The sequence below is a fragment of the Silurus meridionalis genome, chromosome 4 (assembly GCF_014805685.1).
Source record: "Silurus meridionalis isolate SWU-2019-XX chromosome 4, ASM1480568v1, whole genome shotgun sequence".
Classification (NCBI taxonomy): domain Eukaryota; kingdom Metazoa; phylum Chordata; class Actinopteri; order Siluriformes; family Siluridae; genus Silurus; species Silurus meridionalis.
Window position 1 is genome coordinate 15777644 of NC_060887.1, and position 27787 is coordinate 15805430.

Genomic DNA, 27787 nt, shown 5'->3' on the forward strand with positions numbered 1-27787 from the left:
TAATGATGTTACGTGGTTGCTAAAAGAACTTCACCCAAAGGGGACAGAGCAAAGGAGATGTCGTAGATTTGTTTGCAGACTTATCATTCCATGGGACCAAGAGATGCATACTGATAATTTTGCAATGTTCCTCAGAGGCTGTAAGCCAGTGGTACTGCTCGTATCACTAGTCTGGAAGTGGCAAACAAACCCTTTCCTGGGCTGAGACAAGCTAGCTAGCTTCGGGGTTGGCCGACATCTTCTCACTAAGTCTAGCTTTTCTTGAAAATGGATTTTTAAGTATGTCTGAGACCAAATCAATTTCTCTTCATCCGTAGGCATAAAAAAGTCTAATTCAGATGTATTAATGTGTGCAGAGTGCTACAAATATTAGTATTTAGGTTTTAAATGTTGGTCAGTGCTTCTGATAGTGTTGAGCCAGCAGAGAAGGCTTTGCTGGCTCTGACCGCCCACCATTGGCCAGCAGTACAGTGCACCCTCTGTCATCACCATACAGACTACTATGCTGGCTTAAGAAGACACATGTATGATACATCAGTTAGCAATCAGCGCATCAAATCTTGGTGGTCCAGCTTCAGAAAATTAAGGTTTGTGTTGACTTCATATTATTGAGCATTTGTCCAAGTCTGAAAATGTTGTTTGTTTAATGCCTTAGTAGTTAGTGTAATAGTTATGTTATTATGCATTATTATGCACTATCAATTACGCATTATTATGCATTGTGACATTTATTTCAATTAAATTGTCACACAAAATTATATAAGAATAAATTATTGTATGATGTTTTTAAAACCTTTTTGGATCTCAGGAATGAAGGTTACTTCAATGGTAGTGTAAGAATTGTGCGTGGATACTAATGTGACATTATTTCTCTAATAACATTTACAGACACCGATGAGCTCTTTCCAACTTTATTCTTTTCTTTTTTCAATTCCCCATGCTCCTCTGCATACCCCCCAACAGCACCTGCTCGCTCGCATCCTTTCTTCAAAATCCAAGTCCATCCAGAAATACATCACTTTTAGTGTCAAAACACAAGGTAAATTACTTCCTAAATTCAAAGCAATCTTTAGATTCAATTCACATACATTTTCACTCTTACACTACATCCCCCCTTTAGGAAAAAGAAATCGTTTCCAAAACCGAAGAGAAAAAAAATGTATATAAAGAGAAGAGTGAGGAAAAAAAAAACAAATACATTAAACAAAATGTAATCTTAAACATGTCATTGCAAACACAATCAAAACCAATATCATGCAGTGAAAATTAACACTTCAAAGAACTAATTATTTCAAACTGCTCAAAACACCCACACTGTGGAATATGTCAACCCCATTACTAGCATGGTTCTAATAGTGTTAGCGCTATTGTCCACATTCAGAACCCAACTCTATAATGCTGAGGAAGATGCACTAAACGCCCATATCTCGTTCAAAACTCAACAATAGGAGCAGGTAAAGGAAATGGTGTAGTTTGAGTCGCAGGAATCTCAACCTCAAACTGGCCATTTTCCCTGGCCTGAATAGGTGTAGGTGGTTTTAATGGCTCACGCATACTAGGTTCTTGGTATGCGTAAGGACGAGAGCCTGAACGCGCAATGAGTGGCTCCAACCATGGATGGGGGTGCACATTAGTACTGTTTCCTTCAGAGTTTGGTGGCAATATGGACAGATAAGGCTTAAGGCGTAGTGTAGTATATATCACTTATTCCTGGGATCTACTTGATCCCACACTTCATAGGTCACACCAATATCACCTGTAGGTGAGTCTACTCTCCTTACAACTTTAAATGGACCGGCCCATTTGGGAGCAAGTTTGTGTCTAGTTAAAGCTGGAAGATCAACCCATACAAGATCACTGGGTTGATAAGCTGTGTGCTTTAAGTTGCGGTCATAGTAGTGTTTTTGCTGTGATCCCGCTGTCGCTATATTGTCCGCAACTGAATTAAAGGCAGAGTGCAATCGCATGAGCATAGAATGCACATACTCATTTGGGGATCCAGGCATAGCTTTGGAAAATCTTGTGTCCCCAAGAAAAAAATCAGCAGGGACACAAGCTTCACTCCCATGAACCAAAAAGAAAGGTAAATGTTTAGTGGAAGAGTGTACACTTGTATTGTATGCAAACTCAACTTGCCTCAAGTGTTCATCCCATTCACCACCTTTTGTGTACATATATTTAGCAAGTTGATCTTTGACAGATCTGTTGGCATGTTCTACCATGCCATCAGACATAGGATGATAGGGTGAGGTAAGTGTTTTGTGTACTCCAAGTAAAGAGCACAATTCTTTGACTGGATCAGAGTCAAATTGGCGACCTTGGTCTGTGTGCAAACTTTTGGTTAAACCATGATGGCTTATATAATTCTCAAACAAACATTTAACCACAGTAGTCGCTCGCTGATCAGAGAGTGCATATAGCATTCGAAAACTTTGTAAAATAATTCATTACCATAAGAACGTACCAGTTACCTCTTCGTGTAACAGGCAGAGGTGGCAAAAGTACACACACCCTTTACTTAAGTAGAAGTACAGATACTCATGTTTTAAAATACTCGGGTAAAAGTTGAAGTACTGATGAAACTTTTTTACTCAAGTGAAAGAAAAGAAGTCTTGGCTCAGACATGTACCAAAGTAAAAAGTAGTTTGTGTCAGAGGTGGGAAGTAACGGAGTACAAATACTTCGTTACTGTACTTAAGTAGATTTTTCTGGTATCAGTACTTTACTCCACTATTTATTTTCCAGACAAATTTTTACTTTTACTCATTACATTTTTACACAAATATCTGTACTTTTTACTTCTTACATTTTCTAAACCGGCTCGTTACTTTAGTTTTAATCCATTGATTTGGTGAAATTTATATTTTTTTTTTCCACTGCGCGTCGATTTCAGCCGAACAACCGATCATGTACTGTCTCTCACTCACCACAGATGTAGACTAGTTTACGAAGCTTAGAATGAGCAGGCAGAAGGCGGTAAGAAGTTTGGGGTTAACGTAGATAAGACAGAGGGAGTCAGTGATGTAAACATGACTGAGAACAGACACATTCATGATCATCATCATCTTTTCTCTGCTTGTGTTCTATATGTGGATCTTCAGCCTGGATACATTCATTCGGTAACAACATTTTTTATTTGTTTTGTATTTTATATATATATATATATATATATATATATATATATATATATATATATATATATATATATATATATATATATTTGGCTGTCAAAATTTAAATTATTGTAAACGGAACTAAGTTTTATTAACGCGCCATCAATTCAGCGCGCATTTCTGTTTTTACCATTTTTATAAAAAATAAATAACCTTCGGGAAAAAAATACATTTATCCACGACGTCCTTTATTTACTTAGATATAAAATAAATAAATAAACTCCAGTTAAAAATATTTGTAATCAGGAAACTTTTGTTTTATTTATGCGCCAAGTCTCACAATTTACCCTCTAGGTGGCGTTTTGTGGGTTTTTCCCTCATAATGGCGACACAAACTACTTTTTACTTAAGTACATGTCTGAGCCAAGACTTCTTTACTTTCACTTGAGTAAAAAAGTTTAATCAGTACTTCAACTGTTACCCGAGTATTTTAAATCTGTACTTCTACTTAAGTAAAGGGTGTGTGTACTTTTGCCACCTCTGCTTTGTGTCGCCATTAAACTTTCTTTCGGCTTCTCCCGTTAGGGGTCGCCACAGCGGATCCTCCGCACGTTTTGATTTGGCACATGTTTTACGCTGGATGCCCTTCCTAACGCAACCCTCCCCATTTATCCGGGCTTGGGACTGCTTTGTGTCGCCATTATGAGGGAAAAACCCACAAAACGCCACCTAGAGGGTAAATTGTGTAAAACAAGGCGGATTTTGTGTTTGATTTGAGACTTGGCGCATAAATAAAACAAAAGTTTACTGATTAAAAATATTTTTAGATGAAATTTATTTATTTATAAATGTATTTTTTCCTGAAGGTTTTAATTTCGCCTCTTTTATATTTAGATATTTATTAATGTATTTACATTTTTTATAAAAATGGTAAAAACAGAAATGCGCGCTGAATTGATAGCGCGTTAATAAAACTTAGTGCCGTTTACAATAATTTTAATTTTGACAGCCAAATATATATATATTAATACAAAACAAATAAAAAATGTTGTTACCGAATGAATGTATCCAGGCTGGAGATCCACATATAGAACACAAGCAGAGAAAAGATGATGATGATCATGAATGTGTCTGTTCTCAGTCATGTTTACATCACTGACTCCCTCTGTCTTATCCACGTTAACCCCAAACTTCTTACTGCCTTCTGCCTGCTGATTCTTAGCTTCGTAAACTAGTCTACATCTGTGGTGAGTGAGAGACAGTACATGATCCACCAGCGGATTGAAAAAGACGCGCAGTAACAGGAAATCGGTTGTTCGGCTGAAATCGACGCGCAGTGAAAAAAAAATAAAAATAATAAATTTCACCAAATCAATGGATTAAAACTAAAGTAACGAGCCGGTTTTGAAAATGTAAGAAGTAAAAAGTACAGATATTTGTGTAAAAATGTAATGAGTAAAAGTAAAAAGTTGTCTGGAAAATAAATAGTGGAGTAAAGTACTGATACCAGAAAAACGAAGTACTTCCCACCTCTGGTAACAGGCAACTCTGTAAAATCAGCTGCCACTTTCTCAAAAGGCATGCTTGTAACTATGTTTTGCATAGGGGCCAGCTGATGTGGTGTTTGTGGCCTTCTTGTTTCACAAGCCCGGCACTGCAGACACCATTTTTTAATGTCTCTAAACATGTAGGGCCAGAAGCATATAACCTGGGAACACTGTAAGGTTTTCTGTGCACTGAAATAAACAGTTAGAGAGTGTAAATTCACAAATACCTTCAGCTAAAGGTTCTGTAAAACCACAACTTGAAAAATAACATCACCTGGTGGGGGTCTAACTTTGCAGCAAAGAATGGACCCAACCAACACAAGTCTGGAAAATTCTTTCCAAAATTGCTTAACCAAAGGAACGGTGCCTTTTAGCCCAGAATATGGTGGTCTGCACTTAGCTAACACCCAATCAATTACTGTGCTCAATAAAGGGTCACCTGAGCAATATCCTCCCTATCCCTTTCCAAAAGTGAAATGTTAGCAGAAGCAGAGCTTGAGCAATGCGGTTCTGCACCCACGTAAAAGCTGTAGTGGGTTAAATCTGTTGAGATGTGGTATCAGTGTCAGCCAACTGGTTTGCGTGTGGAGGCATGGTAGGCTGTAAATCAACTACGTCAGTCTGGGTGCAAGCGGAAACAAAGTTCACACATTTAATCTCAGTTGTAGAGTCAATCGGAAAATGTCTGACAGGCCGCCGAGACATTGCGTCTGCATATGCATGTTTGTGACCAGGTCTGTGCTTAATAGTCCATTTCCAGAGTCTGACTTGCCTGAGGGATCACATTCCAAAACCATCTGCCTAAGACTAAGCAGGGGCCTGTGGTCTGTAATAATGCAAAAAGAATGGCCCATCAGATACTGGCGAAAGTGACGAAAGGACCACACAATGGCCCAAAACTCCCTATCGTAGGTTGCCCATCGTTTCTCAGTGGGTGTCAAAATGTGACTGCCATACATTTTCTCTGTTATCATTCATCTGGGCCAAAACACATCCAATTGCTGTGTTTGATGCATCAGTAAAATCTTTATTTCGGCTTCTCCCATTAGGGGTCGCCACAGCGGATCATCCGAATGTTTGATTTGGCACATGTTTTTACGCTGGATGCCCTTCCTAACGCAACCCTCCCCATTTATCCGGGCTTGCGACCGGCACTAAGAGTGGCTGGTGTTGGATCCCTGAAAAAACTCTTTGGAAAAGACAGGGTACAAAAGGATTGGAGCAGTGTTGTGCTAGTTACTAAAAAATAGTAACTAGATACAGTTACTCGTTACTTAATTCAAAAAGTAACTCAGTTACTTTTTTGATTACTTACACCAAAAAGTAATACGTTACTGTTAAAAGTAACTTTTTTGTTACTTTTTTAAAGAATTTTCTTTAATGTTCCCTTTAATGCCCTTTTATGCTTTATTGTCTATACAAACACAAAACTGACTTAAACACAAAGTAATTTTTAAACACTATTTTATTTTAGTCAGACCAGCACAATATATCACAAGGATTACTGAAATAAATGACAAAACAAGCTGAATAATATATTCAGAATCAAAAACTAAAGTGGCTTCTGCATTATAAAAGCTGTTGTGTTGAGCTCTTAAAAATGTTCCTTTCACAGCTTAAGTATGAAAACTATCAACATTGTAGAACAGAACACCGGGTTAGCTTCTAGCTTCTAGCTTCATCGAGTCATGGAGTTTCTGGAGGAGCTGCTATTGCAGTAGATACGACCTTCGAACCAAAAAGACACAGCTTACATTTGACTAAAAAGTTTTTGTCTTTATACTCAACTAAAGTGAAATAATGAGCATATTTCCACTTTAAGTCTTGCTCTCGCCTCGACTTGCCACCTGAATAAACGGAGACACGCCCACAGTGCGTCTTCTTTGTGTTTACAGTGGTTCATCCACAATCCTACAATGTGTCGCTGCTGTAAACAGGTTAGACTGTAGTCCACACTTCAGCCGAAATTCATTCATTTAAAAAAGTAACCGGTAACGCACCATACAGTAACAGTAACAGAGTTACTTTATTTAAAAAGTAACGTGTTACAGTATTAGTTACTGTCAAAAGTAACGCGTTACTAGTAACGCATTACTGCCCAACACTGGATAGGAGTATTGGTTAACGCATGGCAAAGTGAAACAAAAGCTTCCTGCTCTACTTCAGTCCAAACACTCTGCCTTTCTGAGTAAGTGCATACAGTGGCTGTGACAATTGTGCAAACTTACAGATAAAACGTCTGTAATATAAACACAAGCCTAGGAATGTAGGCCAATTCCTAAACTTTTTAATGTTTTTTGTGTCTCGCTGCAAACCAGCTGAGGACACTATGTGGCACAAGAATGTTACCTGTGGTTTTGCAAAACATTTTGAAGGTTTCGGCTTTAATTGTGCTGCTCTCAAACGATCAGAGACTTCCTATAAATGCAGCATGTGCTTTTCAAAACTCTTACTCTAGACAATAATATCATCTAAGTACACAAGGCAAGTATTCCAGGAAAGGCCCTGCAACACAAGCTGCATCAGATGTTAAAAATTTGTGGGAGCATTAACCAGGCCCATTGGCATGACCGTAAATTGGTATAAGAAACGACCGCGGTGAAGGCTGTTTATGGTTTGTCTGTGGCATGAAGCGGCACCTGCCAATAACCAGATGACAGATCCATTGTGCTGAAAACAGACAAACCCCTTCATCTAAGGTGTCATCAGTTCTGGGTAAAGGATGGGCATCTTTGATAGTGTCAGAGTTGAGGCACTTATAATATAATTTTTTCCGCACCATAACAACAGAAAGCCCATGGACTATGATTGACTTTAACTATGCCTTTGGCCAACATGTCATCTACATGTTAATGAATCACATCCTGCATTTGTGATGAGGAACGGTAGGCCCGTTTTTAAACTGGGGCTGCATGATTAGTATTGATTTTGTGGGTGACAAGGTGACCAGCCCTTCGGGTACTATGAGCCCTCAGACCTTCTGGGGGGCTAAAACGCATGCTATCATAAGCCAATATAATAGCTTCCATTAACTGGTGGGACAGGAGCTGCCGGGAAACCGGTCTTCCCTTATGAGAATCAGCTCATGAAACAAATAGCTGATTACTCCGTCTCAATCCAATCGTCCTGTCCACATAGGGACGTAATGCACGGACAAGGCACAAACAATGAAGCCACTCCTCTTCAGTTGAGAAAAAAGGAGGTGGATAAAAAAACCAGCAAATCCACCTGCCTGCAGGTGAAAGCTGACTCACTCACTTTAGCGAAAGAAGCTTCAAACCAATACTCTCGAAAGGAGGCTGAGAGAGCGTGCTATGGACCACAGACAGATCTAATCTGAGAAATCAGAGGCTTTGAAAACGTGTTTAGCCACCGCGCCCCTTCATAAACCTGCACACAAGCACGTGGTAAACCTTAACCGTTGAAAACGCCCTGCCCTTATCTAAAAGCTTGCAGAAAGCATAACACCTCTGCCACAGAATAGTAAAAGGGGACAATCTGCCTTTGAGTGCACCATAGCTCAAATATATTCCATTTTCTCTCATATGCAGAGCGCATCAAAGCTTTTCTTGCGTTCTGAATTGTCTCAGTGACAGTCGGATGTAAACCTGTGACACGTAAATATAACCTCTCATGGGCCAGGCCCCGAGAGACACTTTGTCCGGTGCCAGGTGAAAAATCTCTCCACGCACTACCCAGCACTGAAAATCTCTCATTTACAACAGTCAAAAATGGGATGACAGACACTGCCGAGGCCATCCACCCTAGAAGGAGTAAACAGAGTCTAAATAGAACTCTCTTCCCTCTCTTCCCTCTCTTCCCTCTCTATCCTTTGGCTTAATAAGTCCTCTAAGATCTGAGCTGATTTCCCTTTTGCTGTTGACCATATCACACTGTTAAAGAATGGAGGTCTTAAAGCAAATTGCAGACAATACCCTCGTTGTATTGTGGACAATACCCAAGATTGTACTGCGCATGCACGCCAACTCTCCGCCCGCGCGAGCAGAGAACGGGCCGCTGCAGCTCCCGCTCACAGACGGCGTGGTGGCACCATCCAGCGGTGAAGCTGGGGGTTGCAACTCTAAAAAAATTTTTGTTGTGTGTGTTTTTGTATGATTTTTCACACACATCTGTGCATTGGCATTGGGCCGAGGCAATGCCTAGATGCACAAAACACAATGAGAACGATTGCAGAACCTTCTGACCTCTCCCGGACCCTGAACTCTGGCTGTCCCCCTCTGGAAGTAGAGGCAAAACTCGGATACATGGGTTGGGGAAGCGAGCAGTAGGCTTTCTGGAGAGGCATGCTTCAAATGCTTCCCCATCCTTTATGCGTAGGTCACTTTGCTGGCGCATATTTGACACCGCAGCCCCAAAAGGGCTTTCGACTCTACTCTTCATCTCTGATAAGCCTGTCAAACCCAACCATAGGGCTCTTTTGCCCACCATGTCCAGGCCCATGCTGTGGCCACAGCTCTGGACTGCTCCGCTTGATGAATGCAGGTTGAGATCTGCAATGACGCATCTCAATGAGGTCCAGCTCACCTGGCATGGAGGAAGGGCCCATAGCACTTCCAAGCCTCGACAGAAGATTGGGAGAGATGATAGCATCCTCCTCGTCTTTCTCCAAATCTTCCTCCAAAAGACAACCAACCTTATCTTCTTCCTCCTCTTCCTTTTCCCCCACCATAGGGTTTGAATCAAAGAGCGGAGGAAGATCGGGAGACACTTTGTGGTAGGGCTAGGGCGCCATTCAAATAGAACCACCACTGTACAAACTGATCATTTCATGTTTTTTTGTTCCGGACCTTTAAATTAAAAAATATTTAATCTGCACCTGTTTCCCCTTTAAAAGATCCCGCTTTCCCTTCACTCACCGTGGGTCTACCCTATACCTAACTTAGATCATCCGGACTACCTACTGCTAAAGTTTATTATTTCCTGCACTCCCGTGTCTGATTCTCTGTTGGTTCTGTGCAAGATCAAAAAGCTACACCTTGTTTTTCTCCCAGTTTCCGAGGTCTGGTGTATCCGTGACAGCCTGCTTCATGTTCATAAGCTCTACCTGCCATTTTGGATCATCTGCCTGCTAATTCAATAAACTGTTAATACCCAGGGCTTGTGTCCACTCTCTGCTATTGCACCTTTAGCTCAATATATAATTCACTGCAGTTAAACTCTTAATAATAAACAGAGAAAATGATTTATGCATAAAAGGGAAACACTATTTAAATGTTACATTGCTTACTTGCCTACATTTCCTTTGTTTGTGTGTGTGTGTGTGTGTGTGTGTGTGTGTGTGTGTGTGTGTGTGTGTGTGTAAGAAATAAGAAAAAAGAAAAGAAAGATTGGGCAGCGTATTAAAATTATTCTAAAAAAAGTTTATTTAGCAGGAAAGAATTTTAAAGAAAAATTGAGCAGAGAAATGAGGTGAAAAAGTAATAAAGGAGACTATTTCATATTGCTTACTCTGAATTTCAGAAAGACATCAATTCTGTACCCCTCAAGTTTTACAGCCATCCAAATGTGTGTGTATGTGTGTGTGTGTGAGCGTGCACGTTTGTTTGATTTATCTTCTTTAATAGCAGCACAAAATTAAACTTCATTGTATATTGCATCAGCTTTATTCATCACACTGACTGCATTTGAACAATAATACATCTCTTTATTCAAATAATACACACTGAGACACTCTCTCTCTCTCTCTCTCTCACACACACACACTCACATGCACACACACACACACACACACACACACACACACACACACACACACACACATATATGCACATAAACATATGCACACAGAGCACACAGAACATGGGTGACTCAGGTACAGCAGCAGAAAATAAAAACAGTAGAAAAAAGGAGGAATACAGAAAATTAATAACAGTAAGATTAAAGGAAATATGAAATATGACAAAGTAGGATAAGAGATGGAGAGATACAAAGATTTTAAAGACAAAGTACGAAAGTTTTGAAAAATTAAGCTTTTGGTTCACAGATGAAAAAACAGAAAAGGGAGGGAGAGAAAAGAGCAGCCTGCGAGTGGGAAACAATAAAAAAAAAAAAGCAAAAGCAAGCGAGAGAGGGAAAAAAACAGAAAAATTATATCAGAAAGAGTGTTAAACAAGAAAAACTGAAAATCAGGTACAGTGAGACAGAAAGAAATAGAAAATATCAATAGGATGATGTGTGAGAAAGAAAGAAAGAAAGAAAGAAAGAAAGAAAGAAAGAAAGAAAGAAAGAAAGAAAGAAAGAAAGAAAGAAAGAAAGAAAGAAAGAAAGAAAGAAAGAAAAAATAATAAGAAAAGAAAAGAAAGGTCAGTGCATGCAAAGAGAAAACTGAAGAGGAAAATAAGACAAATAAGCCTCAGCCATAGAAAAGAAAGACAAAGGAAAGAGTAAAAGTACAAACATTAATGTAAGTAAGTACAAAACAAGTGAAGGATTACATGGTTTTGAGGAAACATTGCAGCAACAGAAAGAAAAAGATGGATTACATCTGTAGATAAAAAGGAAGAAGAAAAAGAGTAAGAAGAAGAGCAGGAGATAGATTTAAAGATTTAATAAATAAAATAGCACATGTTAAGAGTGAACAAAGAATAAAGCAATGGATTATTTATCACATTTCAAAATAAAAAAAAGAAAAGGGGTAAACAATAGAAAAGATGAAATTAGAAAAGAAGACGAAAAGTGGAAGGCATTCATTAGGTACAAAAGAAGAGAATGATACAGAGAGCAGTGCATGCTGGGAAATAAGAGAGAGCAATTAAAGCAGCTTAGAATGGAAACAAGCTTATTAGAGGGACAGCACATGTAGGACGTTTTGGAGACAAAGAGAGAGAGGCCTGATTGAGATGGTTTGGACATGTTTAGAGGAGGGACATGGGGTATATCGGTAGGAGAATGCTGAGGATGGAGCTACCAGGAAGGAGGGAAAGAGGAAGGCCAAGGAGAAGGTTTATGGATGTGGTGAGGGAAGACATGCAGGTAGTTGGGTTGAAAGAGAGAGATGCAGAGGGTATGGACACGGATAATCCACTGTGGTGAAAGAAGAAAAATTAAAGCAGCTTAGAAAAAGAAGTGTAACAAGGGGAAAAAGTAAAGAACATATATAAGAAAGAAAGAAAGAAAGAAAGAAAGAAAGAAAGAAAGAAAGAAAGAAAGAAAGAAAGAAAGAAAGAAAGAAGGAAAAAAGCATATGTACAGATCAAATAATGCATAAACTAAAGCAATTTTGCAAACAATGCATAAGAAATAAGATGGCAAGAAGAAAGACAATGAATAAGAAAGACAAGAAGAAATAAAAAAAATTAAAATAGGGGAACAAGAGAAGAGAAAGCAGATATATGTACAGATTAAATCATGCAAAGAAAAAACAAAAATGTGATAAAGAAAGAAAGAAAGAAAGAAAGAAAGAAAGAAAGAAAGAAAGAAAGAAAGAAAGAAAGAAAGAAAGAAAGAAGATGTACAAATCAAATCATGCATAGAATAATAAAGCAATTTAGCAAACAATGGGAAAAAGGGAAAGAAACTTAACATAAAGAAAGATTGGTCAGAGTAGTAAATGATTATAATATAATTTTATTTAGCAGTATACATTTTTTTAAAGAAAACAGCAGAGAAATGACAGGAAAAACAAATGTGATACAAAGATGAGATGGAGAAAAGAAAGAAAGAAAGAAAGAATGAAAGAAAGAAAGAAAGAAAGAAAGAAAGAAAGAAAGAAAGAAAGAAAGAAAGAAAGAAAGAAAGACTTTAGGCCTGTACAGATTTGCAAAAGAAAATAAAGACGTATAGGGAGTGATAGATCAGAAGAAAGAATGAAATAGACAAACAGTATGTCAGAAAGAGTGTTAAAAAAGAAAAACTGAAAAACAGGTAGAGTGCAACAGAAAGGAAATAGAAAATATCAATAGGATGATGTGTATGTGAAATAAAGTAAGAGGGGAAATTATTAGCAAAAGAATAAAATAAAAAATTATGTAAAGAAAGAGAAAGGTAATGGATGACGAGAAAGACTAAAAGAAAGAAAGAAAATGAAGGACTGCTATAGTTTTGATGATGGGAGAGCTAATGAAGGTCTGATGACTAATAGAATGTTGATGGGTGAGAGGTGATAGAGAGTGATGGAGGGATGTTTGATGGCTGATGGAGATCTGATTTTTGTAATTTAAGTGCATTTTTGTTAGCAACCGTTGGGACACAACTGTGTGCTAAATTATTACTAAATAGTTTATGGGTTTTTGTAATAATCACCCATTAGTTACAAACCGGAAAGTTTTACATGAACAATTTCAATTTATCACGGCTTAATGCTCATAGTCATTCAGTAACACCCCACCATAATATACATATAGAGGTAACAGAGCAGAAAAGGGAAATACAGCAGCAGGCATTGGAATAGACAGAGAGAGAGAGAGAGAGAGAGAGAGAGAGAGAGAGAGAGAGAGAGAGAGAGAGATTTCAGCAGAAACAACAGAAAAGCTTGATAAATAAATACATTTAGACAAAGGCTTTGGAAAAAAAGACACAAAAGACAGACGTCAAAGGCACACATGGGGAAGGCAAAAGCAATGGAATTGAAAGAAAAGGAATATCAATCACAGGGGTCATTTACACTCACTCACACACACACACACACACACACGCACACAAATAATGAATGTGTGCGTGTGTGTGCGTGTGTGTGTGTGTGCATACAGAGTGTGTAAGTTGTGACAGTAAAATAAACAAAAACAGAAATACTCAAGATTTTTCCAGAAGACGAAGAGAAAAAGAGGTTCTCTAAAACATAAACAATGCTTCTGGGAATTCAGGTGTGTGACGATATGATACGACACTTTCACATTACAATATAACATCTGACGTACGATATCATCATCACTTCCAGCTCAGCATGGTGTGATAGCATGCTAATGCTATTTGTGTGAAATATCAGGGTATCGTAATACTGACTGATATCGTCACACACCTGAGTACCATCAGGACAGAGGTAGATTACACATAGAGTGAGGAGGAGAAGGAGGAAAAACTGAGTCACCTGCACCTGTGCACCCTTCATCACACACACACACACACACACACACACACACACACACTGCACAGCACATCAATATTACAATAATCTACAAAAATAATTCCTATATTCACTAAGGTCTAGGTTCCTGCTTATCATCATTTCAAAAACATGTTAGCACATGCTATATATTGCGAAGGGCAGAGCTTAACACAAACCTGATTAGCTAGTTAGTTCATAGTTAACTAGTTAGCTTTGCTAGCACATGATTTGTTTTGGTGTAACTAGACATGTTGTCTAGCATGCCATCATTAGGTATAGCATTATATTGTGCATTGAAATGGCATTTTGTTTTTGCTAGCACTGAGAGTTAGCGTTGTGCTGTTATGCTGATGCTATTTGTCAGATTTTTACTTAAGCGCCGCCCTTTTGATGAAAAAGATGTACTCTAGTTGAAAAATATGTGGCCTGTAAGGCCAAATCCTAATCCTGTTCTTCAACAAGCTAAAAGTGAACGTCATTATTTATCGTAGTAATACTGCAAACACATCAGCATGTTCCTGCTAACATCATAATCACACACACACATTTCCTGACCAGTGACTGATTGCAGTTCCTTTGTTCGCCTGAACTAGGTGGGATGATTAGCACATTAGCGTACACCACTGTGTTGCTAATTGCACAAAAGGTAGCAATAATAATAATAATAATAAAATGGTGAGACTTAACAGCTAGCAGTACTGAACTCTTCTCTTTCAGTAGTTTATTCTCAGCTCACCGCTAACTACGACACTGTGAGCTTTGTGAGCACCATGTATGAGGTCAGTGTGGCTTGTGGCTTCTCCCAGGTTCTCTTCAGGTCATTGGTTGATTGAAGCTCTGACCATTTCATCATCTAGGGGTCACTAGTAGTCAGTTCGGAAGTCAGTATGGGGTAAAGCGGTTGTAGCCTCCTCGATATAGACTCGCCTGAGGGGAAAACACACACACACCAAAATGAATCTCTGAAGATGGCAACCTTAGTGTGGTCCAAAGTGTGCTATCAATGTGTGTGTGTGTGTGTGTGCGTGTGTAAATCTCACCATAGTGCCGACTCCATAGGTGGTGGTTGGACCAACAGAGTGATGATAGGGATCAGTGGCATACACTCTTCCATACCTAAACACACAAACACACACACACACACACACACACACACACACACACACACACACACACACACATTTATTTACACAAAGTGAACACAATGTTGACAAATAAATTACAAAAAATGTGATTAAACAATGAATAGACATTAGATTAGATAAATGTTACCCATCACTGTATGCAGCTGTAGCTGTGGCTGAAGGAGACTGAGCCACTCTGTACGCAGTAGGATATCCTCCCTAACACACAGACACACACATTTGTTATTTATGTCCTGTATGGAACATATTAGCCCAAATTGTAATTCTATCTACTGTGTTATTTAATCAAAACAACTTGTTTTTAAACTCACATAGACTTCAGTTCCATATAGTCCTTCCTGGTAGACCACCCTGTAACACACAGACACAATACCCATCATCTTTATACTCTAACAGTGAGACAGATCCTGCTTCTTCTCTCTGTCTGAAAATAAGACTGACCCTGGATAGGCTGGAACGGCAGTGGGCGTGGCTGCTGCAGCAGCAGAGCGGATAGTGTTATACACAGCACGACCACGCCCTCTCAGGGCAGAGCCTCTGTAAGCCAGTGTGGCAGTGGGAACAGGGTAAGGAAAGCTGGCCACTACAAAAAAGGAAGAAATGAATCAATCTCATGGCGGTTCTCTCATTCAGTGATGATTTGTTTAGGCTCCGCCTAAATGTCCCTGTAATCATGTGTGTGTGTGTGTGTGTGTGTGTGTGTGTGTGTGTGTGTGTGTGTGTGTGTGTGTATATGTGTGTGGAGTACCTGTATAGAGTTCTGGAGCGTACATTGCTCCCATCACAGGATTAATCTTCCATCCTGCAGCTACACACAGACATAAGAAAGCAATTCAATGATTATTATTGTGAGCATTTTCTCAGGCAGAATTTTCTCCACATAGCTAATGAGTGTGATGGCAAACTCACTATTAACAAGAGGAGTTTGTGGTTTCTTTGTCACCACTCTGGCTGTGGCGTTGTTCACCTTCAAAATAAATAAACATATATATTTCATAAAAACTCTTCAAAGTCATTAACTATGATGTATTCAACTGAATCGATTTCATCAAAATGGATAATTATAAAGCAATATCCATAGCAGTTACACATAGATACTATAGCCCAGGTTGCTGATGATGTCCTCACATCAGGTCTTCACCAAGTTTACTACTTTTGCTCCATGTTTAAGATGGAAAATAAATGGCATAATATAACCTTTTCTTTTATTGTTTGCTAATAAGAAAGATTACTAGCTCTCATCGGCACACAATGCTAGAATCTTCAGAGAAGGCAGTACTGCTTCTATGACATGATCAGTATTTGTTGTTAAGACTGAACATCTGTAACCAAAACAGCATATAAACCAAGGTTCCTCATACTCAAACACCAGAATATAATCTTGGAAGCATTTGTACCTCGATCTTTCTCCCCTCTACGATCGTCCCGTTAAGTTTCTCTCGGGCTCGATCAGCTTCTGATGCGTTCTCAAATGTAACAAAGCCAAAACCCTAAAGAACAACAAAAGGCAAGAGTCACAAACCCCAAATGCTTAAGAGTGAAACAGGAATAGAATAAGAGTGTCTTATGGACAAACAGCTTAATCTGGGAGACAGGAAATTATGTAAGATTTTAAAATGCTAAAACATACGAGATTGACTTACTTTTGAGCCTCTCTCATTGAAGATGATCTCTACATCCAGGATTTTGCCAAATTGCTGAAAGAAAAAATATGTTTATTCTTGAAACCCAAAGCTAAGATAATTGCTTTGTGTATGCAAAAGTATTTTAGGCATACAGAAGATTAAAATAGGAAAATAAACTAAAGCCAAAATTCAGATTATCTGGTACAGTATTAGGCACTGAATCAGTTTAGAATTTATTTTATTCAGTTAGTAAAAAAAGATTGATTTTGTTTCTATCAATTCAAATTCAGTTTGACTTTTTTTTTTATTTTACTTCATATATTACCTTTTTCATAATAATGACATTTACATTACATTACAACTATTCTATTTATTTCTTTATTTATTGCATATTTCTTATTTGATTTTTTTGTATTTATGGATTTATTTATGATTTTTTTACCCCAAACATCTGTCTCAGGTCAGGATCACGGAATCTGAAGGGAATATTTGAGACATGAAGGCGTTTGGGTTGGGCTTTTCCAGAACCCTCTTCTTCACTGCTGCTTCCTGGTCCAGCGCCTGTCACCACAGGAACATTTAGAGGCTGGGGGTCAGAGGTCACAGGAGCCAGACCTTCCTCCTAAGCAATGGACAGCGTGACAAAGAGAGAAAGTAACAATGATGGAGCGGAGTAAAGGTACACTAGCAGAGCCTTTAAAAATGCAATGTTCCAAATGCTAGCTAAACAAATATGATGCTTTCTAGTCATTAATACAAGAGCCAAATGGCAGCTGTTGTGAATAAACTAGCAAGACAGAATGCTAGCATTTGGAGTGGAGCTTACATCTTGTCATGTGTCCAAAACAAGTCATGTGACCAGTACTATGCTGTTCATATGCACTTACTGAACTTTTTTACAAAGTAATTTCATGTCAGACGGTTTTCACTGCATTTTCATGGAATAACAAAACACAATTAATGAAAAACAAGAAATTAAAAAACAACAAAAAAGAAGCAGAAGTGCATTCTCCATCCAGTGACAGAGTGCTTAATCACAGCTCTCTGATCACATGATCACACATGCCCATTAGAAACAGCACAACTATTTCAGAAAAAGAGAAAGCCTGAGAGAGAGAAACAGCAAGAGAGACAGTGAGTGACAGAGGAAGAGAGACGGATCAAAATATAATAACCTGTACGTGTCAATACGATCAATAATCAGCCGTTCCCGATGCACTTACACGCAACAACATATTAAAAACATCTGATTATATCATCACATATTACATCATCAGTGTGGATAAAAGACCCCATGCAGTACAGCACTACAGCTAACAGTGCGTCACACCCACATACACTACCCACAATGCACCACGATGCCACGGAATGTGTATGTGCGTAAGTTTGTGTGTGTGTGTGTGTGTGTGTGTGTGTGTGTGTGTGTGTGTGTGTGTGTGTGTGTGTGAGAGCCTGTCTCACCAAAATGCCATTGCACTGTTATGCTGTTATCATCATCATAATCATCAAAAAGTGTGTGTTACAGACAGCAAATTAAAGACAACTAAACTGCTGGAGCCAAAAAATAAAGGGATAAAAACTGTGAATAAAAGAAATAAAGCACAGGGGCCCAGAAAAGCAGGAGATACTAGGATTAGCTGCAGCTGTGGAGAAAAAGAGAGTATGGGGAGTAGAAAGAGTGTGAGTGAGAGACAGACAGAGACAGATGGTAGAAAGAAAGAAAGAAAGAAAGAAAGAAAGAAAGAAAGAAAGAAAGAAAGAAAGAAAGAAAGAAAGAAAGAAAGAAAGAAAGATGGGAAGTGACAGAGAGAGAGATGCAGGAAGTGTAAGACTTTACAGTGCTACAATATGGCAAATGAGGTTAAAGGGCAATTATGCACGATTCCATGTAAAAGGGCAAATATTAATTAGGAGGGGATATATAGGTGTATAATCATCATCATCATCATCATCTTCAGTCGTAGCACACAGACAGTGGGGTGTGATGAGTGTGTATGTGCAGGGGGCAGGGTTTAGGTGCTATGATGTCACGATGCAGAAGTGTGAACCTGGATGAAAGAGAAGAGAGAAGGAGCTCGTCCGCTCTGAAACCTCCAATGTGTGATTCTGTCGCTCCTAGTGGCAGAATATATATAAACGGTCTAGTTTAGAGAGGTCCCTATCCACCCTTGTTACAAACGCACTCTCATCCACCTACCCTAGATTAAGTACATTTAAGAAAAATCCTAAAATTTAAAGTCATTACCACATGAAAGTCATTACCACCACATCAAACAGACACACTGACAGAAAGACAGGTGTGTGTGTGTGTGTGTGTGTGTGTGTGTGTGTGTGTGTGTGTGTGTGTGTGTGTGTGTGTGTGTGTGTGTGTATTGCTATACATATCACAGATACACAGCTCTCAACTCTGACCATGTAGGGTAATGCAGCTGATAGACACACACACACACACACACACACACACACACACACACACACACACAAGTCTGCCTCTTATAGATCATACTTTGTTGATGTAAAGTGAGCTGGAGCTGTTCTACAACACACACACACACACACACACACACACACACACACACACACACACACACACAGAATATAAAGTGTTTAAAAAGATTCCACATTAATTACAGATTATTACGAGTAAAGATTGAGAGTACATTTGAGAAAAATAACTATATTCTTTTATAAATATTTAATAAATATTAATGCATTTATTTATTATTACTTATTAATAAGTAATAGATATTTAAAAACAACCATGAGTTATAAAATGTTTATAACAAAGACATAAGCTGCCTTATAAATGGTATCAGTTATTATGCATAAGGCGTGTTTTCCTCACCCTGTTACACATTGTTAAATATTTACCTTCAGTCCATGAATCAATTGTCTTTCTCTTACCGTGTTATTAGCGGTTAGAGGCTCCGCCCCCTCATGCTGAGCGCTCTGATACACTCGGAGCTGATGGTGGTCTGGGTAATCAGAGCTGGAGTGGGCGGAGCTAAAATCAAGAGTTGGGAGTCTGGCTGCAGGAGTGGGTGGGGCTTGTCCAGGTGGTGGATATGAAGGAGGTGCGGCATAGACCTGAGGGAGGGCGGGGTCACTGCTGCCTGGCCCCGCCTCCTGAGCAGGAGCACCCTATAAGAAAGAGCAGAGACAGAAACCCTATAAAATATGAAATGCAATATTAAAATATTAATAAATTGTAATCTTCTGAAAATTTAATCTCATTTGAAACTGATTATGTAAGTACAGTTGGTCCCCGATTCGATGGTTTGACTTACGATTTTTAGATCTTCCGATGACAATAGTGATACGAAATTTATATACATATATATATATATACATAGCATTTGAATTTTCATATAATAGGTTGGGACGCTGCCAGGATGTGCGCATTTCCCACCTTAGGTGATGTCTTACTCTCGCTAGTGGTTGACAGACTTCAGTTGTCTTGGTATTAGAGCGTGTATTTTTTCAGTTTTTGGTGTTTCAAAACGCAATTTTAGCTCTTGTCATCGTTTTATGTCTTGTGTCTTTTATCAGCGTTGCCGGACACTGAAACAAACTGTGTTTATACATTACGGTAATGTACATTTTTCTGTTTTGCTATATTATGTACTGTAATATGCTAAATTATTAACAAATTGCAGTATATTACCCATACAAATCAACATTCGTTAAGACTCTTGAGTAAGCTAGGCCATGTCTCAGGTTACAATATTTTCACGTTACGATGGTGTCACTGTAACGCATCTAAAGGACTACCTGTAATTAACTAACAGCCAATTAAAAAAACAATAATTTTAGTCCACAATTTAATGATAAGTAATTATATATTATCTGTATTGTGTGTGGAAAAAATACAATACAAAACTAACACTTTAAATACTTGTCTTCACAACCTCTTCACTAAAAAAAACAAAACACCAAAAAAAAAAAAAAACTGATTAGAACCCAGTTTTTCTCATCAGAAAATATTTTTTGTTTTTAAATGATTATCCAAAATACAGAAAATGTGTGAAATGAGCGTTTGTGAAACTGAAAATATTCACCAAAACACCAAAAATCTCTGGATAAACCCCATAAAATGTAAACTATTGAAAGAAGGAAGCTTCTCTTACCATCTCAGTGCATCTTCTCTTCTCTCACCACACACACTCACATGCTTTAATGATCTTGTATTAGCCCTGCCCATTACTGCACATTAACCAATCACTGCACAGCATATCTCATCTGCCCCTGTCTATCATCCTCCTGCCCCCTTCCACCTGTCCCGTCCTGACACTAAACAGAAGCTTGTGTTTGTGTGTGTGTCTTTGTGTGTGTGTGTGTGTGTGTGTGTGTGTGTGTGTGTGTGTGTGTGTGTGTGTGTGTGTGTGTGTGTGTGTTTGTGTGGTGATAAGATAATAAAGACCAAAATATACTTACAATCTCAGCATGTCACAAATGGGGATAAGGGGATAAAAGTGTGTGTGTGTGTGTGTGTGTGTGTGTGTGTGTGTGTGTGTGTGTGTGTGTGTGAGAGTAAGTGTTTGTTTTTGAGTCTCACTGCTCCCTGATGATTATTTTCTGAGATTTACAACAATTACAATAGTGAAAAATACATCATACCTTTTTGTCCATTTATAGTTGCATGTGATGCCATTTATGTTGTAGCAGGTATAAACAATCATTTCCTGACCAACCTTTCTTTATTCTCTCAAAACACACATCTTGTTATGCAAGTTACTGCGAAACCATGAAGAAGTGTAACCCAGAGGTGGACAGTAACGAAGTACAAATACTTAGTTACTGAATTTAAGTAAATTTTTCTGGTATCAGTACTCTACATTGAATAATTATCTATAACAGCAGCTCTGACAATAGTGCTGGTTTATTTTAATGCAGCTCATTCACAAAATCAAAACAGTGCAACACACTTTTATTCACAACGTCCTTTCTTTACTCAGATATATTAAGAAATAAACTCCATAAAACAATAAAAACATTTGTTTTTTATTGATACACCAAGTATGAAATCAAGCGCCAAAATCCAACTTGATACACACACTAAACCCCCCTTGGGTTGACAAACGTGCCGGCAGTTTTATGTATTTTTTTCCATAATAATAACAACACACTGTGTTTTGTAAAATAAAGAAAACAGACAGGGCTCTCTGTCATCTCTCGTCACAGACACATATATAAAACAACCTGAATCTAAGTTAGTACTTGCCTCACAGATATAATAAATATATTAATAGAAGGCTTGATATATCACAAAACAAATATTCTATGATGATTTCATTAGTATAAAAGTTAGAAGATAGTTTCTCTGATATCCCTCAGTGTGGAAACCTAGCATAGGTTCCGTTTGGTGTCCTGGTTTACGTATCAGCTTAATGATTTACGAATTGTAAAATCAGAAATTCCCTGCCCCTTTCCTTCCAATTCTTTTTTCTCCAAATTGGCCCTAATTGGCCGTCGTAATAAAAAACATACATTTGCATAAAGTGTTCAAATCTGTCCATGTCCATGTTTATTAGAGTATTAAAAATGTGAAAAGTATTCATTTAAGGGACATTTAGAACGTGCAATTCAATATTTTAATGAATTGGCAGCCCTAATATTATGAGCTGAGGTCCAGTTACGAACGTGACACTAATACAGGTAGTATTAATGGCTACTTTGTACTTAAGTACATGTCAGAGCCCAAACTTCTTTACTTTTACTTGGGTAAATAAGTATAGTCAGTACTTCAACTTTTTGAAGAATCTTTACTTCTATTTAAGTGAAGCATGTGTACTTTTGCCACCTCTGGGGTAAAATCCTGTCAGGAAAAATGTCAGAAAACTTAAAGTTACAGCTTTCTGTTACAAGAACTGACATTGGGACACACATTTTCCATTTGAGCACTTTACATACGCAAGTGAATGAGCTGCATTAAAATAAACCAGCACTATTGTCAGAGCTGCTGTTATAGAGAATTATTCAATGCGTTCTGATCAATCACAATCTATAGTTTATACTCTGCATTACCTAGACACCCTTATCATAAACTGTAGAACAGAGAGACAAAATGTTCTGAAAGTGTTTGTTATGAATGATTTGGTGTGAATGTAAAACAGGGAAAGTGATGTTAGTGATGAAACACACACACACACACACACACACACACACACACACACACACACACACACACACACACACCTGTCATTTGGCTGAATGACTTCAGCTGTCCTGACTTCTCACCCAGATTGCAGATTAAGAAAATCAGAGACAGCAGTATCCCCTACATTTGAACTCACATGTCTGTGACGCGTTAATCAGCAGTGTGAGAGAAGGAGCACACTACAGTGCTTCATACTTAAAAATAAAGTGTATCTCATCATTGTTTTGTTCCGCATTGGTGCATGAGAGTGAATGAGTGTGCTGTTTTAAATACAATACAAATGTGCACACACTCTCTCTCTCTCTCTCTCTCTCTCTCTCTTGCTCTTTCTTATTCCATTTTTTCCTTATTAATTGCTTAATTTTTCTTAGAACATAATATTCCTGCTTCATTGTGTTATACAACTAAAACCTTTAATGGTTTATGTTACCAGTATATACTATCCAAAAACAAAAACATCTCTGTTGTATCATTTACAATAAGTAGATATATTGTTGTATGTGTTCATGGTGAGAGCTCCACTCTGCTGAACTTTAACATAAAACCAGTTCATTGTGACCCTTCTAATAAAACATATTTTTTATTATTTATAAGAGATATTAAAGAACAACAAACTAGAGCTTAAACACACCAAACACACAATCTAGTTAACAACACAATCTAGATAAAACATTATACAACACAGTGATTGTTATTATATTGTATATTAAACCAAAGAGCAGTGTGGAGCTGGGATCTAAATTGTCAAAAGATGCAGTCCACTTTATTATCTACCATCCTGGCACTATTTTTGTGTTGTGGGTTTGGTTTATTATTTAATTAAATGTAAAATGATGTTCGGTATTGTATTTAAGATTTAAATATGCATCACTTTTTATCATAACTAAAATTACTTTTTACAGAAATACCCTGTACGCTATATACACACAGACTGAAAAAGTACACTCCAGTTTTGTGTAACAACACAATAACAACATTGCTTTACTAGTACATAACTATACAGTAAACCTGTTTTTTTTATGATTAAATAATTACTATGTTATTAATTACTAATTACATTACTATGTGGTTACTTTTCTCATCCTATTTCATACAAAAGACAGACTGAGCACATATTATATAATTAAAGTACTAATCATATGAAAGGGTATCAGAAGAATGACGTTTTAGTGTTTTTTTTTTTTAGTTTGAATGAAACTCACTGTGAAGCTGAACATGACACATGACCTGAAGCATTCAAACATCCAGTCAATTTGAAATCACAATTACAGCTGTTCATCTGTCTTTAATAATTGTGTGTGTGTGTGTGTGTGTGTGTGTGTGTGTGTGTGTGTGTGTTTTTGTTTTTGTGTAAAATTATTAATAGTATTATTATCATTGATGTCTTATGCCTTACAAGAACTTCACCTGTAATGTCACTTCCTGTTTTTCTTGTTTAAACACTTTATCCTAAATTTACAAGGAAACTGTTTTAGTTATGGGAGAGTGTCACTTCATCACACACACACACACACACACACACACACACTCACACCTTTATTAGTGTCAGTTACAACCCCCACCTTTCAGCTGTCACTTTTGGGGTTAAAGATCAGCAATAGAAACAGCTGAAGGCCTCCTCACACACATACACACACATACACACACACATGCACACACACACTCTCCTGGTCTGATCATTTCTTCACATCTTTAAACATATTTAAATAATAATTCTGAAAAACACTGATGTGATGCTGCTCACACCCAAGCTGGAATACCAGAACTGTGTGTGTGTGTGTGTGTGTGTGTGTGTGTGTGTGTGTGTGTGTGCATGCTAATCTGCATTGATAGGCAAAGACTAAAAATACAGTCCGTACAAATACACACACACACACACACACACACACACACACACACACACACACACACACACACACACACACACAGGTTAAATTAGGAGCAGCTAGTTCTGTTCAGTGTGTGTTACTGTGCAGAGGAATCTAATTTTATAAAATGTACAATAGTATGATAAATCTAGTATATCACAATACATATCGCAATGCATATGTCTAGTACAATATTGCAATATACCATTATATCAAGTATATTATTTTATCTTTAAAAATAAATTTATTTGAATTTTAATGGTTTCAGAGCAATCTGCAAACAGATGAGAAAATATAATGTTTGAAATGTCTGAATGTGTCTAAAATCTATCTGAATATGTTTGTAATTGTAATAATGTCTATATATATAATATAAAATATGGTCAAAATGATAAAGTCTTCATCATACATATTATGCCTCCATTTGATTACAAACTGGCCTCAAATTCATCCTCACTATCACATTATCATAATCATAACATTACTGTTTAGAATTTAAGTTCGTTTCCTATAACAGCAGCCCTGACAGTAGTGCCAGTTTATATTAATGCACTCGTGTTAATACATTTCGGTTTCTATAATGATCAGGTAATGCACATGTACACATGTACACTGATAATAAACAGATTCATGGAAGGAGTCTTCAGTGTCAGTGGTTTGTAAAAGGCAGTGGAAAGAAGAGTTCTTTTTTGCAGTTTCTCAGTAAGAAATAAAGACAAGCTGCCTTATCAACTTCATAATGGTTTATAGGAGCTATAACACAAGTAAGAACAGATACTGACATTCGTAAATAGATTAAAAGGAAGTATGACATTTTATTATTGTTAGGTTGTGGTGGTATCCCTGGAATAAAACATTTTGTGTCTAAATGTGTTCTGTTCTAAACTATCTAGTGGTAAATGACTTTTCAATGAAAGCATGATTGTTACGCAATATACAGGTAAAATGTCTTCTTATGTACGTGAGCGATATCAGACAGGTTTAAATGAACAGCATGGAGCATGGGGGAAATGAAAGCACGTTAAAATAGAGAGAGAAAATTGCACAGAAAATTGCAAAGGATAGGAGGAAGAGAGACAGATATAGAAGCAAAGAGAGAGACAGATATAGAAGAACATAGAGAAACAGATATAGAAAGACAGAGAGACGAGAGAATTGGAAAGATATTTACAGAGAGACAGACAGAAGAGTGTGAGAGAGAGAGAGAGAGAGAGAGAGAGAGAGAGAGAGAGAGAGAAAAAAACAGATTAAGAAATAGAGCATAAAGAGTGAATAGACAGACAGAGTAAAATACCTGTTTAAGAAAGAGACATGTATAAGAGAGAGACTTTGTGGTTACCTGCATTAGGCTGGGGTAACAGGACGTTTGTGGATACATAGGCAGACCATACGGCTGCAGGATGACTGCAGGCGAGGACAACATGTTGCATAGCCAGGAGAAGACAGACAGAAAAGTGTGGAAAATATCTCTAGAGAAAGACAGCAGAACCCAGGTGATAGAAACGAATCCAGAAACTAAGGAAGAGAAATGAAAATGATCCAACAACAGAGGAATAGTGTCAAATGAAAAGAAGAGAAGGAAAGTGAAAAGCTGAGTATGTATCGAGAGCAAATCTGTGCTGAGCTCTGAAGAGTACAACATGTGTTCATTACGCTGTGTGTGTGTGTATGTGTAGCAGCTCTGACAGATGGGAACACATGTTTAGAATCATGTTACACCACTGATATAAATAGCAGCTGTGTTGCTGCTTCACATTCAGCTGATCTCAGAACAGTTATTGATTTTATTTGTGTGTAAAGTTTTCAGAAATTCTATAAAGAGTATGAATTTAAAAGTGATGGAGACACAGCTATGGAAATAACTCACACGTTTCATATATACACTTCAGAACCCCATGGAAATCCCAAATATCCTGACATCCCAAACATCTCAAACCTTCAAGAACTCAATTAAATCCTAATGCTGTTTGATTTTTCATTTTCTGTACTTGGATTTTCAGGGAACAGATACAGCAAAACATATAATGATTTATGCACATCCATAATATTTACAACCTAAAAATAAAATATCTTAAAATAATAAAATTTACTAGCTCCTTTTGAAATCCAACACTTCTGGTAAACTTCTGTGTGGCCATTAAATCATTAATACCCTGTTCATTCATTGAATAATTTAATTTCTCTGTTAATTATAAGTATTTCTTTCTATAAAACACTAATGGCATCATGTTTCTAATGACATCTCAAGGTTTCTTCCTCAAACCATCTTAGGAATTTTTCCTTGTCACTGTCACCTCTGGCTTTCTCTTTGGGAATAAACTTATAAGAACTAACGTATACATTAAAAATGTATATATGTAATCTATTTATTTCTGTAAAGTTGGTTTGGGACAAAGTCTATTGTTAAAAGCAGTCTACAAATAAAATTTCATTGAATCAGATAGGAGAGAGAAAGATCTTCTTCTTCTTCTTCTTCTTCTTCTTCATCTTCTTCTTTCGGCTGCTCCCATTAGGGGTCGCCACACCGGAGCATCTATCTCCATACCCCCCTGCTCTTTACATCTGCCTCTTTCAAACCAAAAAGAGAAAGATTTTATGAAACAATTTTATATATACATACTGTCCACTTTGATAGGAACCCCAGTAAAACTGCTTATTTGTACAGTTATACAATCAACCAATCATGTGGGCAGAGAATGTGCATTAGGGAAACTTGTTGATGAAGGTAAAAATCCGTTCCACGGATAATGCCATCTTCACGATCCTTGATCTGACCCTCGCCCCCCTGAATAATAAGGACACATATGTACGAATGCTGTTAATAAACTTCAGTTCAGCATTCAACACAATCATCCCTCAGCACCTGATTGAGAAGCTGAGCCTACTGGGCCTGACATCTCTCTCTCTGCAACTGGATCCTGGACTTCCTGACCGGGAGACCTAAGTCAGTCCGGATTGGGAACAGCATCTCCAGCACCACCACACTGAGCAATAGGGCCCCATAGGGCTGTGTGCTCAGTCCACTGCTGTTCACTTTGCTGACTCACGACAGTATAGCACTGCACAGCTCGAACCACATCATCAAATTTATATGAACAACATATACAAAGGTTTTCTCAGATTTCTTGTTGATAAGGATTGTGTAGGCAGATAACCTAACATCGGTATTCTTGTTATCTTATTTTTAGTGGAAACTGTACTGCAGCCAGGAACTACAGGAACTCAAAGACATTTTGGCCTCAGTTTTCTTCTGTGTGATGATATCTAT

The 27787-nt window shown here is 37.8% G+C and overlaps 1 protein-coding gene across 2 annotated transcripts; it reads right to left on the reverse strand.

Annotated features, from left to right (window-relative positions):
- Nucleotides 1–14084: 14084 nt before the first annotated feature.
- On the reverse strand, nucleotides 14085–26141 carry rbfox1l (RNA binding fox-1 homolog 1, like). 2 transcript variants are annotated; one of them, XM_046846145.1, is made up of 12 exons: nucleotides 25859–26141; nucleotides 19399–19635; nucleotides 16937–17116; nucleotides 16513–16566; nucleotides 16267–16359; nucleotides 15779–15836; nucleotides 15618–15677; nucleotides 15311–15452; nucleotides 15181–15220; nucleotides 14997–15067; nucleotides 14765–14840; nucleotides 14085–14651 (listed from the first exon to the last, which is right to left on the reverse strand). In XM_046846145.1, the coding sequence occupies exons 1-12, from the start codon at nucleotides 25940–25942 to the stop codon at nucleotides 14607–14609; spliced, it is 1140 nt and encodes a 379-aa protein (XP_046702101.1). In that variant the 5' UTR covers nucleotides 25943–26141; the 3' UTR covers nucleotides 14085–14606. The 2 variants fall into 2 exon arrangements, with proteins under 2 accessions (XP_046702101.1, XP_046702102.1); XM_046846146.1 differs by lacking the exon at nucleotides 25859–26141 and adding an exon at nucleotides 20622–20654.
- Between the last annotated feature and the right edge of the window lie 1646 nt (nucleotides 26142–27787).